The sequence below is a fragment of the Mustela nivalis genome (assembly GCF_964662115.1).
Source record: "Mustela nivalis genome assembly, contig: HAP1_SCAFFOLD_1893, whole genome shotgun sequence".
Taxonomy (NCBI): Eukaryota; Metazoa; Chordata; class Mammalia; order Carnivora; family Mustelidae; genus Mustela; species Mustela nivalis.
The window spans coordinates 56946-74598 of record NW_028134771.1 but is presented as its reverse complement, the minus strand read 5'-3'; the positions used below and the strand labels follow the sequence as shown (position 1 = coordinate 74598).

General features: G+C 42.2%; 1 protein-coding gene across 1 annotated transcript in view; it reads left to right on the top strand.

Moving 5' to 3' along the window:
* Window positions 1–859: 859 nt before the first annotated feature.
* The window catches only part of LOC309858134 (FRAS1-related extracellular matrix protein 3-like), a gene marked incomplete at its 3' end in the record, with an annotated part of 70585 nt that continues 53791 nt past the window's right edge, over window positions 860–17653 (top strand). The window contains exons 1-2 of the mRNA XM_082750826.1: window positions 860–6598; window positions 7977–8066. Coding sequence (XP_082606952.1) covers window positions 1420–6598; window positions 7977–8066 — 5269 coding nt within the window. The remainder of the gene's footprint in view (window positions 6599–7976; window positions 8067–17653) is intronic.

Genomic DNA, 17653 nt, shown 5'->3' with positions numbered 1-17653 from the left:
GTGCCTAAATGGACACCTCTAATATTTGAAAAAATAGACATGAAGGGGCACCTGGGTGGCTCAGTCTGCCAAGTATCAGACTTGGGCTCAGGTCAAGACCCCAGAGTCCTGGGATTGAGCTCCATCCCCTCCAGGCTCAGCTCAGGGAGTCTGCTGCTCCCCCCACCCCCATCCTATGCCCCTCCCTGCATTTGTGCACTCTCTTTCTCTCTTTTTTTTCTTCTCTCAAATAAATAAATGAAATCTTAAAAAAAAAAAAAAAAATATATGAGACTAAGTAGCTAACATTACACCCACCCAGGGGAGGCATCCTTAACTAAAAGCCACAAAGAGCAAGCCTAATTCCATTCCAAGTGTTAAATAGATTAATTCACAGAAATTGATCCAAGTACCTGGGCTATTTTCTCTGCTACTGTTTCTCTTGACATTCTAGCCTCTGGCTACTATATATTTTTCTACAAAGGAAGTATTTAGGATACAGCATATCTAATAAACTCAGAAGGAGTCACTGTTGATCAGATAAGGAAACCACATTCTAAAAAAAAAAAAAAAAAAAAAAAAAATGGAAGGAAGCCAATCTGCACACACTGGGTTGTGTGGTTATGTGAGACCCACTGATTAGAAACAGATTTTAAAAGCCGTTCAAGTTCTCCAGCCTGGATGCTAATCTTTTTCCTCCAGAACTGAGTGAAGAAAAATGCCAGGGTTATTTTGGAAGCACCGAATTACAAGATCTAGGAATAAGCTACTTCATCAGACGGGCAGCTAGAAAATCCTATTTGCAAAATAGCTCCCACCAGCTTCTTTTATGTCCGAAGTGAGACTCAATTTTGGCTAGAAAATGCACGCCTGTCAGCGGCAAGGAAGAGGAATGGTGGCTCTACCCGCTATCAGAAACACCGTTGCCTGGATGAATGGACCGCGGGAGCGCAGTGTCTTCCACGCACAGAACTGACCCGGGTACAGTCGCTGTCTGTCTCCCAGTCCTAAAGAACAATCTCTTCGAGACACCCGGGGAGAATATCCCAAGCAGATGGTTTGAAGCAGGCAGCCGGGGCTACACAGTGGCCGACTACCCCTCCCGGCACGAAGGTCAGTAAGGTAGCGAGGTTAAAGGCACAAAGCAGCGGAGGGGCGAACTCCGGCACCCTCGCGAGGTCTGCGGGCGTTGGGCATATCTAGGCGGTCCCCGGAGCCAGCCGAGGAGAGGCTTGGGACGCAGGCAGGGCAGAAGGTGAGCATAGCCCTCTCTCCCCGCTGCTTTTACCTGCCACAGCTGGAGCATGGCTACTGGCTCCTGCTGAGTCCGCGCCCCGGCTCCGGACCGGACAGCAGCCTCCTCCTCCCCAGCCTGCACCTGCAGTTGAGCCGGCCCTCTCAGGACAGCGTACTCTCCAGGTATCCCAGCGTCAAGGTCCCATGGCTGGGACTTCTCCGCGCCCCGCTGGGACGCCCCCGCAGCTTCTCCCGGCTCTCGCCTACGTGCTCCTGAGCTGCCCGGTGCTACAGGGACAAGCACCCTCGCCTGGGACGGAACCCCACCCTGCGCTCTATCTGCCCACCTGGGATGCACTGGCCTGCAATAACCCCGACAGCCCCAGCGTCCTGATCGCTAACCCCGGACTCCGGGTTCCCGCGGGCCGCTCGCTCTGGCTCGATCCGCTCCGGGACCTGGTGATTCGAGTGCAGCCCGGGCACCAGTGCGAGGTGACGGTGCTGGACACCCTGCCGCTGAGCCACGGTGCGCTCTCCCCTGGCCGCTTCCCCTGCACCTTCGGGACCCGCCAGGTCCAGTACACTCACTTCGGCTCCCGAAGCCCGGGACGCGCTCGGGTGCGGCTGCAGCTGCGCTATGAGGCCCCGACTTACACGCTGGTACGGCCCTTTACGCTGGATGTGGACCTGGTCTTCTCCCAGCCAGAGCTGGTGACCCGCAACAGGCCTTTGTCGGTGGAGAAGCTGCGGGGCTGGAGCCAAGCCATCGACCGGAGAGTGCTGGAGTTCGCCTCCCTGGGGAACGGAGCCTCTACCACCAGCAGGTGCTGGCTCACCCTTCTTCCTCCCCAGGGCGGTCCGCTGCCCAAATATGGACGTTTGGTGGACGCCATGGGGACTCCTCTCCCCAGAGGCAAGAGGGTAGACTGTGAGGCTTTTGTCAGAGCTGGGGTGCGGTATCAGCATACTGCCACTATCCTGTCGCCCAATCGGGACTATGTGCCCCTAATGGCGGAGCTGCTAGGGCCAGAGGACGGAGGCGCGGGGTCAGAGGAGGTGCTGTCCCGCGAGCACTTCCAGCTGCTGGTGAGCATCCATGAGGGAGTAGAGAACACTGCACCTAGGCCCAGCTTTGCGGCCCTGATGATGATGGAGGTCAGTCAGTTCTTACTAACAGCCCTAACCCCTGACGCATTGGCTGCAGATGACGAGGAGTCTGACCCTGATGACCTGGTCTTCAACATTCGCCTTGCCCGCACAACCACGCCAGGGCAGGGGTACCTAGTCAGCACTGATGACCCCCTGGGTCTTCCAGTCTCTTTCTTCACACAGCGTGAGCTACGAAACCTGAAAATTGCCTACCAGCCCCCAACAGAGAAACTGGATTCAGAGCACCTCTTCCAGCTGGAGCTGGAGGTGGTGGACGGAGATGGCGCCACCTCAGACCCCTTTGCCTTCACGGTGATAATGAAACCCATGAACACCCTGGCCCCAGTGGCTAGATGTAACCAGGGACTGCTTCTATTTGAAGGTCAGTTAAAGCCTCTGTCCAGCACCCACAGCCTTCAGATTGGGGATCATGATAACCTAAAAGAGGTGATAGTAACTGCAATAAGGGGCTTGAGGCACGGGCAGCTGGTGGTGCTTGGGGCACCAGCTGGGTGTAAGCATTTCACACCAGAAGACCTGGCAGCAGGGCGAGTGGTGTACCAGCATGACGGCAGCAACACCTACAGTGATAATATCATTTTTCGGATGGAGGATGGGTGCCACCAGGTGGAATTCCTCTTCCCTGTCACCATCATACCTGTTGATGATGAACCACCAAAGGTCAAGGCCAACAACGGGCTCTCAATTACAGAAGGACAGGTGGTCCAGATTTCCCCCTTTGTCCTGAGTGCTACTGATCCTGACTCTGATGACTCAACCATCCACTTCGTGCTGGAAGACCAGCCTCTAGAAGAAAAAAAGGAAGAAAGAGGGTGGGATCTGGCCCCTGGTTCCTCTTACTCAACTCAGCATCTGGGGGAGATGTTCCTGCGGCAGGCTAAACCACCTCTGTCCCCTGAAGATGAAGATTGGTATTATGTGGAAAAAGAAGGACTTTATGAGAAGGTGGTGACTGAGTGGCTTCAGCAAGACATCATGGAAGGGAAACTCTTCTACCGCCATCTTGGACCCCATAGCCCTCAACCTGTAATGGCTCAGCTGACTTTCCATGTACAAGATGACCATGACCCACCCAACCTATCCAACCAGCACCTCTTCACCATTAAGGTCCAACCAGTGGATCTGCAGAGTCCAGAACTATTTCCAGGAACTACCCTAGAAATGACTGTGAACCAGTACCAACTCACTTACTTCCAGAAGAAATTTCTCCAATATATTGACCAGGACTCAAATGACCAGAATCTGTGGTACACCGTACTGACACCCCCAACTGACACAGATGACAACCACCAAGTCCAGGCTGGAGAAATTGTGCTCACTGATTCACCAGATATGCCCATCGTGAACTTCACCCAGGCCCAGGTAAATCTCCTTAAAGTTGCCTACCAGCCACCACAGAAGAAGCTGGGTGTCGTACCACGGGTTTTACAGTTCACCTACCAAGTGGAGGATGCTGCGGGCAACAGTGTACCTGGAACATTCACATTATTCCTAAAACCTGTAGACAACCAGCCTCCAGAAGTCACCAACAGAGGCTTTACTGTCTTAGAGGGAGGAAATTTTATCCTCAGCAGTAATGAACTGGATGTCATAGACCCTGACACTGATGTTGACCAGATTGTCTTCATATTAGTCTGGGGTCCCCAACATGGACACCTGCACTACTTAAATAGACATATGGTTCCAGGGGAACTTTTCATGCAAGCTGATATTATTAATGGGAAGGTCTCTTACCAGCACAGCAGAGACCAGTCTACCAACGACAACTTCCATCTGGAGGTAAGTGACAGGGTGCACCACATACCCATCACCGTCCAGATTTCTGTGCATCCTGCTGCAGCTTATAAAAATCCCAGGATCTCTATTACAGGTAGTCCATTATTAGATGTTTCCATAGATGTACTAGAGAGAAGAGCCACTAGGATCACCATAGGCATGATACGTGGCATAAAGAAGGGTGCAGGTGACTTGATGCTATCTTTCATTATGGAGGATAGTCCCAAATTGGGTACTCTTCTAGTGAATGGTTTACCTACAGGACGATTCACCCAAGAGGACCTCATCAGTGGGGCAGTAGTCTATGTCCACACTGGGGGTGAAGTTGGCTTCCAGAAACAACATGATACCTTTAGCCTCACCCTTTCCACGGATTCTTATCAATGGGTGGTGGGAGACAGCAGAGTGGAGAGAGTGCGGGTGCAAGTAGTTGTGCTGCCTGTGGATAATGTGGCACCCACAGTCTTGCTGGGGGAGTCTTATATTGTTGATGAAGGCGGTAAGAGTCCCTTGACCTTACGACATTTCAATATTGAAGATGTGGACACACCCCAAGATGAAATCCTATGCACAGTGACTGGTCAGCCAGCCTCTGGCTACCTGGAAAACATTGCACCAGCTCCTGGCTCAAAAGAATCACGGGCTGGTAGCCCCATCAGTGCTTTCTCTATCAAAGATGTCCAAGCGAGGCATATCAGTTATGTACAGAGTATTCACAAAGGGGTAGAGCCACAAAAAGATCAATTCACCTTTCATTGTTCCGATGGCATCAACTTTTCCCCAAATGTCTTCTTCCCTATAATCATCTTACCCACCAATGACGAGCAGCCTGAACTCTTTGCCGGTGAGTTTGTGGTATTAGAGGGGATGAGCCTGGTCATAGACACCCCACTGCTCAATGGAGCAGATGCTGACTTGCCACCAAATGAGCTTCACTTTCAGCTCACAGCCCTCCCTCAGCATGGCCGAATTGTCCAGCAGCTGGCCACAGGCAGCCGGCCCATCCACAGCTTCACCTTACAGGAAATCCAGGAGGCCTCTACTATTGTGTACGAGCATGATGACTCTGAGACCACAGAGGATAGTTTTGAGGTCTGGCTGAGTGATGGCAAGCATACCACCCACAGGAAGATCCCCATTATGGTGATCCTGGTGGATGATGAAACCCCTCGACTGACCACCAATGCTGGACTGGAAGTAGAGACTGGACACACTGAGGTCATCACAAATTGGGTCCTTAAGGCCACGGATTTGGACTCCAGTAAAAAGAGCCTCAGTTTTGTCCTCCGTTCAGGGCCTCAACAAGGGCTTCTACAGCGGCTGAGAAAACCCAGAGGGGAGGTGAGAGATAACCTCACCCTAGGAATGAACTTTACCCAGGATGAGATTGACAGAAGCCTCATCTGTTACACCCACACAGGCCTAGATGGAGTTCTTGACATTATCAAGTTCGATGTGACTGATGGGATTAACCCTTTGATAGGCTGCTACTTCCACATCACGATTGGGAGCTTAGACAGGGTCTTCCCTGAGGTGGTTAGCAAAGGGCTGACCCTGACAGAAGGTGGCAGAGTGACCCTTACCACCAATCTGCTTAGCCCCAGTGACCTCAACAGCTCCAATGAACAGCTTCACTTCAGAATCACACAGGCTCCTAGCCTCGGGCACCTGGAGAGCTCCGACCACCCTGGGAAGCCCATTGCCTCTTTCACTCAGCTACAGTTGGCTAGCAACAAAATATTCTATGCCCACACTTCAAATGATGAGATAAAGACCGACAGCTTTGAGGTTCAAGTGACTGATGGACTCAGCCACGTGTTCCGAACCTTCAGGATCTTCATCACAGATGTGGATGATAAGAAACCTATCCTAACCATCCATAAACTAATACTGCACAAAGGGGAAGGCAAACACCTAACTCCCTTTGAGTTGACAGTGGAAGACAAGGATACTCCCGATGATCTTCTCCTCTTCACTGTCACCCAGCTCCCCATCCATGGTAGGATTTTGTATAATGGCAGTCATCCTGTGACCACCTTCACCAAGCGGGACCTGAATGAGAACCTGATTAGCTACTGGCACGATGGGAGCAAGACAACTGAAGACAGTTTCTCCTTCACTGTGACAGATGGCACTCATGCTGATTTCTATGTCTTCCCAGACACTGTCCTAGAGACACACAAACCTCAGGTAATGAGGATCCACATAAACCCTCTAGACAACAGACTCTCCCAGATTGCCATTGACAGAGGCGTGTCACCCTTGAAGCGCCTTCACACTGGACACGTGAGCTTCCTGATTACCAACAGATCTTTGAGGGCAGAGGATCAAGACAGCTTCCATGGGTTTCTGAAGTATAGAGTGACCAGAGGACCAGAACATGGCTTCATTATCAACACTGGCCTTGGAAACCAGAGCACGCGAGTGTTTGTGCAAGGTTAGTAACAATGTCCCTGATGCCTCTGTCCCTCTCCTTGAGCAGATCAGATCTCCCAATTCTGTATAAAATTTTCCCAACCTCAGCCCACTGACAGAAAGATTTTGATTCTAATGAAATACGATGGAATATGAGATTATTCTGGTAGTAAAAGAGGGCAACTAGTCCTTTTCCAGCCATCTCATCAGGATGCCCATTTAACTCTCGGACATCTAGTAAAGCTAGTAGTTATGCCCTAAAATTGCAGAATGCAGGTGGACAGTTTCTGCTTCTGAAATCCCCCTGTAAGATAAGATTACATTAATTTTGGTAATATCAGTTTAATTTCAAATTTTAAGTCATGACAAACCTAGGAATTGTTTCCCTGGTTTATCAGTAAGTTTAGATTTCTGAAGATGATATTTTTTGTATTTAGCTTTGGGAGATAAATATTACACTGCACATTTTATTGTAGTAGTCAAATGTAACTTATGTATCTAAAAAAAAAAAAAAAAAGCATAGAACTAAACTTTCCTAACTGTGTGGTGAGATATGTTTTAACGAACTTTTTAAAAATATATTTGTCATCACTACATGGTGAATTTGAAGCAGGCTCCTCTGTTTTCCCAAGTAATGTGACACCTGCTGTCTTTGGCATCTCTTTACATTGTCTTAAAACTATTTCATGTAGCTTTATGTTTGAGATGTGAAAAGATACATGGAATGCAATCTTAGATTAAAACTTATGAAGGGTTAAAAAATAGTCCAGTTACATTTTCAGAATTGCTTCTAAAGCCAATGAAATCATGTGGTTTTATAAGAATTATCTTTATAAATAAATACCTCCAAAATGCATATTGTCTTTAATATACTAATAGTTATCCATACCCAAAAAAAACCACAATTACAAACCAAGTGACAAATCTTAAAAATCCAAGAGAATAGGTAATAACAAAATCGTGATTTTATTCCCATTTTCTTTTTTCTTAGAATACTGCAGTTATTCTTGCTTAAATTCATTTGACTAATAGTTAATGAATAACCACTGTCATTCCAAGCTCCAGGCTTATACAGAACCAGCTGGGCTCAGCTTTCCATAGAGGGCCAGGGTGTTGTAAAACATGGATCACTGGAATGTCTTTCTTGTTGGGGATTATCCTACAGATCATACACATAGCACAGTAACAAAAGTTTAATCTAACGTTCTATTTTTGTCAGTGTAACTTTAAGAAAAAATTTGATTCATTTTCACTTAATCATTTTTTAAAAGTTAGATTTGTATGCATTTAATCATTTTTAAATTTCTTTATTGTCATATTTTCATGCCTTAAACCACTGAAGTTCTTATACTCGTTTTCTATTGTGCCAATATGATGAGTGATACTTGCTCTTTTATTAGCTGACGTTGATGAAAGGAAGATCTGCTATGTCTTGAATGAAGGCAGCAGAGCAACAAAGGATATCTTCTACTTCTCTGTTGAAGACAATGGTAAGTCAGTGTTGAAACCTTAAAAGGGAGTCTTGGTTACTTAAAATCAATATGAAACTAGAAAATAATTAAATTATTTACATAGTAATTGCAGTCGGTATATGTCCTAATACAAACACAAATTCTTTTTGCTCTATTTGCAATCCTATGTCAAATGATTCTTGATATATCATTATTTTGGAAGGGAAAGCAATGAGGAATTTCAATAATAAGATATGAAGTATTTTGCCTGACCTAGATTATGTGTGATGTCCTATAGGCAAGTCAATCTGTTCTGGTGGTTCTGAGAATCTGACTGGTGGCTTCTGTCATTCTGGAACAAATTAGAAAGTCCAACTTTAGATTTTGTGAGAATTTTCAGCTCCAGCGCCGAATCTTAACGGCTCCTTGATCTCCAAATTGTAATATTCCTGGATGGAATAAAAATTATGTTGACCACCATCGAGGAACACTTGCTTTAAAAATTGCCTTTGTAAGCTGCCCTCTGTCCTCAAAGTAGCATAATGGGAAGCAACAAGCTAGCAGAAGGTGCTTGACTCAGCCAGAAATGGGCTGATTATGTCGTTGAAGAAAAATTATTTTGCAGTATGACAGAATAATTACAAAAATTATGTCCGTGTGCTGCTTGCTGCTCAATAACCCTTTCAGTATAAATTATTACTCATTTCTAGTGAGTAACATGCCTTTTCTTTCATAATCATATGCCATCATTCAGGACTGTTTGGGAAAATAGTCCTACCTGAAGGCTGCACAGTATATTGTGTCTGAATCCCAGCGTACCCTGTGTGACTTTGGAAGAAGTAACCTGGGCCGCTCAGTGACTCATTTCACTCATGTGTAAAATGGTGGTCTTCATACCACTTCCAAAGGACTGCCAAGAGGATTAGTGAGATAATATATGTAAAGCATTGGGCACAAAGTAGATGCTTATTAATAATAAGTCACCTTCTCCACTCTGATGAGACTACAGTGGAAACCACTGACCCCTTCTCTCCATCTTCTCACTTAAAGTTTAAAATCTGATCTTTCCTTCATCCTCCAACTTCCTAAGGACCAAAGTCACTAAAAAGATGAAGATGAATTCAAGCCTTCTAAACGGACTCACTAATGTAAAGCATATGTGAGACTCAAATAGTTTATAATGACTATTTTTCTTTCTGTTTTCTAGAAGGATGATATTCTAAAAAGATGGGTATCTGACTTGCATGTTATACTTTCTGGATGACATCAGAAACAAGAGTCAGTCTGTGATGATAAATGTGAATTTTATATTGTGACCATTCTTGAGTACTTTCTATGGGCCAGGCAATGCTTATATACATTATGCCTTTGATCCTCACTGTAAAATAAGAGGTAAACATTACGATGCCTATTTTTAAATGAGGGCACCAAAGTTAACTAACTGGATGGAAGTCATCCAAGTAACAAGCAGGCGAACTGGAATCAAACCCAGGTAGTGCAGATTTCAAAGCCAGGGTTCCTAACCACCATTGCTCCACCACCTCTGTTCATGAGGCCAAAAGTATGGACAGAAGTCAGGGAATAAAGCAAAGACAGCACTTCCTCACCTCACAAAGAAGCTTCTATTAAATTAAAGTGATAATAATAACCAAACATAGATTCCAAAATATTTGAGGACATCTTTGCTCAAAGTGTGGATGGTAAAACACATATGTATGTCCATATGCTGATTCAATATTTATGCATTTACTTGTTCCCTGGATTTTGTTCTTTTTTTCTGAGAGTCAAGCACAGAGCTAAGACCCGTATCTGCCCATTTTTTGGAGCTTTCTTGGAATAGCTTAAAACTGCTAAAGAACTTGCTTAAACATTTTCGTGTCAGGTATTTTCAAATTTTATAAATTTTTTTTCTCTACAAGAGCTGACTTAATATTTGCTTATAAAATATCCCAGTTTGGGGGTGGGGAGTACCTGGATTGGCTCAGTCTGTGAAGCATCTGCCTTCAGCTCAGGTCGTGATCCCAAGGTCAGGGATAGATCCCCACATCGGGCTCCCAGCTCAGTGGAAACCATACTTATCCCTCACCCTCCCCCTCTGCCTGCTGCTCTCCCTGCTGTGCTTTCTCTCTCTCTGGGTCAAATAAATAAATAAAATCTTAAAATATATGTAAAATAATAATAATAAAATAAAATATCCCAATTTTAAAAATATTTCCCAAACGGCATAAGATTTACAATTTATTAATTTTTTTTTATCTTGACAACATATAGCACTAGCAGAAGGTACTGCTTCCAGTTATTTAAGCTTTTGGAACTGGGCACACTTCCAGGGCTGCATTTTTTACCAATGGGTTGGTGTTGGTGGTTGTACTAACTTTGAAGGCATTAAAAGAAGCCTGTGCCCTACCTCTAGGACTGGGCATTAGGCACATCCATAGGTGAGCTCAAGGGTCTTAAAGGTGGAACTATTGGCAATATGACTCTAAACATGCAATGTATTAGAACCCCAAGTTGGACATCAGGAGGCTTCCAGTGCATGGGCTCTGAAATCAGGCTGTCTGCACTCAAACCCCAGCACCACACTTCAGTGGTTGTATATCTTTGAGAAACGGTGCTTTAGTTTGCTCATCTGTGACTCAGAGATGATTATAGTGTGTATCTCATAGAATTATTATGAGAATTTTATTGGTTTCCCATTGCCACTCCAAAGAATTACCACAAATTTAGTGGCTTAAAACAACACAGACTTATAAGTCTGTTGTTCAGAAGTCCAGAGTGGTTCTTACTGGGCTAAAATCCAGGTTTGGGCAAGGCTGCCTTCCTTTCTGAGGACTCTAGGGGAGAACCCATGTCCTTGCCCTTTCTAGCTTCTAGAAACTGTCCCATTTCTCCATGATCAAAGCCAGAAGTGTCCAGTCTTCCTCGTTAGCTTCACTCTGGCCCCAACTCTCCTGCCTCCCTCTTTCCCTATGAGAATCCCTGTGATTCCATCGGGCTCACCTGAAGAATCCAGGATCCTGTCCTCCCCACCCCCGCCCAAAATCGTTAATCACACCTGCAGAGTCCCTTCGGCCACGTGATACATGCACACGCTCTGGGAATTAAGATGTAGACGTCTTTAGGGACCCATCATCGTAAGCACCTCGAGTCCTAAAGAAGGAACAGGCATGAGACCCTGAAGAGTGCCTGGACGAAGCAAACACACGCTGGGTGTTATTATCTTTAGAATTAATAGCTGAGATACCAAGTGTTATATTTCTCTTGTGTCAGGTAAAAAGAAATTTAACAATTTATTCCTGAAAATCTACAGTTAGATCGGTTGATTATATAAAAAGTTCAACTTCTTTTAAGATTTATTTATTTATTTATTTATTTATTTGAGAGAGAGAGAGAGGGAGCGCAAGTAGGGGGAGCAGCAGAGGGAGGAAGAAGCAGGCGCCTCGCTGAGCAAGGAGACCAACACGGGGCTCAATTCCTGGATTCTGGGATCATGACCTGAGAAGAAGGCAGATGCTTAACTGACTGACTCACCCAGGGACCCCCCAAAATTCAACTTTTAAACTATTATGGTGAATTATCTTATTGGGGTATTGCCTGGAACTCTTGGTTTCTCTTCTTTTTCTCTGCCCACTTATAAACTGATTTCATAGTTATTAGAAGCCCACTAAGAAAAAAAAAAAAAAAAAGTCCACTAAGGAGATAAAGAGGAGGAAGTAACTCAGATCCACTGTTCTAGGCTTTGTCACTGCACTCTGAGCCACCACACACAGAAATACCTTACCTATCCACATCCTGTTTCCTATAGCAATTGTGCCTTTTTCTTTTTGCTCTGGTATAGTTAAATGAAGTAATGTATGCCAAAAATATAATAAGACACCCAGCATCTACCAATTCCCCGATAAATATGAGTTTTCTTTCCTTCTTTCCTGTAGGATAGTTATACATATACCTATATTCATGTACACAGCTGGACTGGGAATCCAAATGTAAAGTTTTTACAATATACCTAGTTTGTATGTTCTATCTGTTGCTGCATCATCAGTTTTGAGTAACTCAGACTAAGGCCATTGCTGTGTAAGATCTCAATCTTTTTTATAACATTGGTGGTAAATTTCATTTTGCTCAAGGTTATCATGAAAGCCACGGGTAAAATAGGGAATGCATTTTAGACTTCTAAAGCTCTGGACCAGGCACCGTGTGGCTCAGTCATTAAGCATCTGTCTTTGGCTCAGGTCATGATTCCAGTATCCTGGGATCGAGCCCCACATCAGACTCCCTGCTCAGTGAGAAACCTGCTTCTCCCTCTCCTACTCCCCCTGCTTGTATTCCCCCTCTCTGTCTCTCTCTCTCTCTGTCAAATAAATAAATAAAATCTTAAAAAAAAAAAAAAAAACCTCTGGACCAATTAAGCATACTGTCAAGTTCATCTATCTTCCTCTCCATAAGTCATTATACTCATAGATTTGTCTTGAAATTTTGCATTATCTTTACTATATGTAATGCTGAATGGATCTGTTCTACTTACCCTATAATAACATAACCCTACATTTATGTAGCACTTAATATTTCTACAATGTGTTTTTACAGATCTTATTCCAATCGATCCTTACTATGATCAGAAATCATTATCTCAGATTTTAAGATGAAGAAATGGGCTCGAAGAATTAAAATGATCCTTAGGAAGGAACCATCAGAAACATTAAAAGTCAATACTTTCTAAAAAGCCACAACAGATTGTGAGACAGTTTTACTTTGAGGATGTGCTACAGATACTTCACATTCTCCTTAAGACCTGAAACAGATTGTTTTATTTCCTCTTAAATTATTCAGGGTCTAAAACCAATCTGATTAACACTATGCATTCTGATATTTGAATTTACTTTAATTTGACCTGATACATGCCTCATGGTCCCTGTGAACACCGGTTTTCTATTTAGGTGAAGTGTCTTTTTTAAGCAAGTTATGAAAGTAAAGAGCAACAAAAAGGTTTTTTTTATGACCAGTGATAGAGCTAACCATAAGTCTAGTGAGTCTACTCTGCCCATGCAGTTAAGGGAATATCACACTTGCTTTGGACTTCAAACTCTCCAGAACACATCTAAGACTTCAAGAGCAAGGCAGAAAATGTCTCTGAATAGTCAACTCACAATATGTGGCCTGATATTTTCACACTTGACTCAAAGAAGCCCTTATTTGGAGTCTATTTACTCTTATTTCCCAAACAATTCTAATTTTATTTCAAATAAAAACAGTGGTAAGAAGAGAGTGGGGTTAAAAGCAAAGACCTACAGAATGCAGAAGCGATAGATAACAATGGGCAGTCAAAATATTCAAAGTCAGGATCTTAATCTCACAAAACAAACTGAGGGTTGCTGGGGGGAGGGGGTTTGGGAGAAGGAGGTGGGATTATGGACATTGGGGAGGGTATGTGCTTTGGTGAGTGCTGTGAAGTGTGTAAACCTGGTGATTCACAGACCTGTACCCCTGGGGATAAAAATATATGTTTATAAAAAATAAAAAATTAAAAGTAAAAAAAAAAAAATATTCAAAGTCAGGAGAAACCAGGAGGCAAGGTAGTGAAGAGACAAAACGTTGAGCCTGTTTCTATAACTATTTATAAGATGGCAGAAGTGTACCTGCAGTAAGATTATAAAACGTTTTGCAAGTCTTCAGGGTGATGTCATAATAAGCCATATATAATATGGAAAGAGGTTCCTGATGTATTGTTAAAAAGAAAACCAAGTAGCAATTTATATAAAGCTGTAAAGGATGATTATATTTCCATGTATACATGCCTATATATATGTCTAGGAAAAAGTCAAAAGTATATATAGCAAAATGTTAAAAATGATTTATAATGGCAGTGATGGATTTATATCTTTTGACTTTGTTTTACATTTTTTTGTGTAAATGCTTTACAATGACCACTATTATCAGGGGGGAAAAAAAAGCAATTTCCATTTAAGAAAAAAGAACAATGGACTACATCACAACTAACGTGGTTCAATAATATTGATTTAAATGGCCAAACATGTTATTCTAGCTTATCAATAATTCAAAAATGTCCTCTTAATAATGCAATGGATTTAAAAATCCAAACAAAGGAGATCAAGGTGGATTCTCTTCGGGCAGAAAGGAACCAACCATTACCCATGTTGCTGGCTCTTCCCCTCATGAGTCCTTCTATCATTTCTTCATACCATGACCAGAAATGAGTTGTTAACTCTTGGGCAAGCTATAAGCAAGGCAGGTCCAGAGACAATGGGGCAGGTGGCTAGAGGGATAGGCAAGGCTCACCACCAGTGACCCCATGTTCAGTCTATGGAAGAATTAGTTCAGAGTCACAAGGTATAGGAAAAAGCTAGCAATTTGGTTGTGCTCATACTGTGCTAAGCAAAAATTAATGTCATTCCCCTCTCCTTTGTGAAACATGCTAGGTAATCTTTCCTTTATGTCATTTGTGATTTAATTTGGTTTTTTCACTTTCATGCTGAAACCATTGTTTCTTGATAGAAAAATGAAAGAGGTACTTCTATTTGGATCACCTTACAAGGTGTCTAGACAGACACCTCAGCCACATTTCCTGTATCTGTCCGGAGGCCACACTTGGAGTGTACCTGTCCTACAGTAATATTTTGCTACAAACTAATTCTTATAGAAATGGCAACACCTTTTCACAACTTCTACTACTGAGTCATTTTTAAGAGCCCATTCCATGAATGGGAGAATGGTAAGGAACAATATTGAAAACTACCTTCATGGCACTATTTATGCCTTGTCTTTAGTATTGCTAATTGTACTTCCAGCTGAAAGCTTTAAGTCTACAACTGAGCATTCAAATACCTGACTGTACAGGTTATTTTTAACATAAATAGCCTAAAATTTTTTATATGGCCAGTAATTCCTCCACCAGATAACAAACTATGCACATTTTTTTAAAAAATAAATGCATATACAGGGGTGCCTGGGTGGTTCAGTGGATTAAGCCTCTGCCTTCAGCTCAGGTCATGATCTCAGGGTCCTGGGATGGAGCCCCGCATCAGGCTCTCTGCACAGCAGGGAGCCTGCTTCCCCCCTCTCTCTCTGCCTGCCTCTCTGCCTACTTGTGATCTCTGTCAAATAAATAAAGAAAAAACTTAATATATATATATTTAAAATAAATGCATATACATAGTTAAAGAATAATAATAATCCTTTAACCTAATCCCTTTGCATTGATACCTAATCCCTTTTCTTCTTTTTTCTTTCAAAAAGAAAATTAATCACATAGCAGAAAATAAATGTATATTCTTTTTATTTACACAAAAGAGATTATTTTTTTATGCTTGGCTCTGAGCCTTGCCTTCTTTTGTCTAGGTTATATCCAGATATATACTGAACTAACACAGATCTACCTTACCTGCTTTATCCTTTGTAAACAGATAATATTTTTTACAGCTATGTAAACCAGAAACTCTTCTTACATATATATGGCGGTATTTTTTCCCTTGTATTTTCAGTGCTTCCTGAACTTACTCTTGGCCTACACTTGTGAATGCATACCTTTTTTTAGCAGTGAAGATGCTGATTTAACCTGGGTATTTGCATGTCTAAAACATTCTAGCTTTTCCCTAAATTCATAGTTGCTTCAGACATACAAGGCTCTCTCATATGAGGGTACCAAGTGTAGTTCAGATAGAAAATGTGAAAGCAGTTTATTCCAAAATTAACTATTAATCCTTAGAAGTTAAAAAGTATGCACAAGGGAAAAAGAAAAAAGAAAAAAAGAAGCAAAGCATTTTCTGCTGGTAGGTGCTCCCAGAAACCCCCTCAGATTTCTTGCTTTCTTGGCTCTGCCAAGGCTGACTCTGGAGGAGTCTCAGTTTTTTGGTGTTTTTAAGGTCTGTCATGCTGAACTTGCAAGGACTGAGTCCACAATTCAGAGCAAAGTCTAAAGTCACAGGGGCACTGAACTGCCCCAAGATGGTCTGCTTCTCTGAGTACAGGTCGAAAGAAGTTTTGCAAATTTCTAGCTCCTAGTCAAGGAGGTTGTGAGGACCACCACTCTGTGACACTACGAGAGACGGGCAACCTTATCCATTTACAGGACACATGGCAGAGCTGAGTCTAAGCCTGTATGGATAGTGTAGGAACACTTTTAAACCTCCTAATTCTAGATAAGTCCCACATCTTATTTTTTTTGGCATCGGCTTGTCCATGCTTGAAAAACGTAGCTGCTTTTTTCATATATTTTAATAACAAAGTAGAATTCCTTACTGAGTTTTCACATAGAAAATTAGGTGAGGATTTGAGATAAAAGTTCTACAGGTATTGAGGTGAAAGTGAAATAATTTCCAGATGATTTTCTCAGTTCTCAGTTTTATCCTGTTGGTACTAAAACATCCCTAATGTTTCAGACATATTTTTTTAAACTAAAAATAATATGTGCACAAACAGTACAAATATTCGAATAGTACAAAATAGTATAAATATCTATATTTATATAATTTATACAATATTTAAATAATTATTCAAATAAATATTCAAATATACAAGAGCATACAATAAAAAGTGGAAGTTCTGAGGGTATGTGCTTTGGTGAGTGCTGTGAAGTGTGTAAACCTGGTGATTCACAGACCTATACCCCTGGGGATAAAAATATATGTTTATAAAAAATAAAAAATTAAATTAAAATATTTCTAAGGAAAAAAAAAAAGTGGAAGTTCTCTCCTATTCCCATCCATAGTCCTATCCCACATGAAACCAAAAATTGTTTTTACCTAAGCAAACGTTAGCACACACACATACATCTTGTCGTAATTATGTCTTCCATTAATGTTTAAAGTCCTGGAGGTCTGGGAGATAGATAAATTTTATTTACATATTGTCCAATTTTTAATCTTTATGTAAATGGAAGCTGTTTAAAATTGTAGTTTGGGCTGTGTATGCCAGATAAAGATAAAGAGGAAATAATTTGGCTAATTGAGCTGATACACTCAATCAAATCATATAATCCTGATCATAATCTGTGTTAGAACTGATATGCCTCCCAACAATAACTGGCATATGGTAGATGCTTAAATCATAGTGGTTGAATAAAGGGATAAACCCAAATTCATGAAAAAGTGACCAAATCTCAAATTCATCTTATGATTTGTAGAGGCTGTATGCTTAGTCATAGTCATGATTCAAAAAAATAATGTTGATCATGGTTGTGGGTAATTTGGGAGGAGACTTTTGAAATTGAAAAATAAATGTATTTTAGAGTTTATGATCCACAGCAAATAACCTCAGAGAAAAATGGCTTTGGTCTCTTTATCTTTGAGTATTTGCATGAAAGCATTTTGTTCATGTTTTTCTCCCCATAGAATAAAACACAGGCTTATTTTTTTAACCATAATCTATTTTTTTAAAACTGTGCAATTCCATATATAAAAATAGAAAGCCAGGTTGAGCATGCAGTAACCTAGGAAAGCTCTGGTGTAAGAAAATAATTATACTTCACAAAGATGATTAATGAAAGGAGAAAACGTTTTTGAAAGTGAAGAAATACTATGAATGATGCTCTTTCAGTATTCTTGACTAGTAAATCAAGACCTGCTATATTCAGAGAGTGTCTCATTTAGATCACATTATTGTGCTTCTCT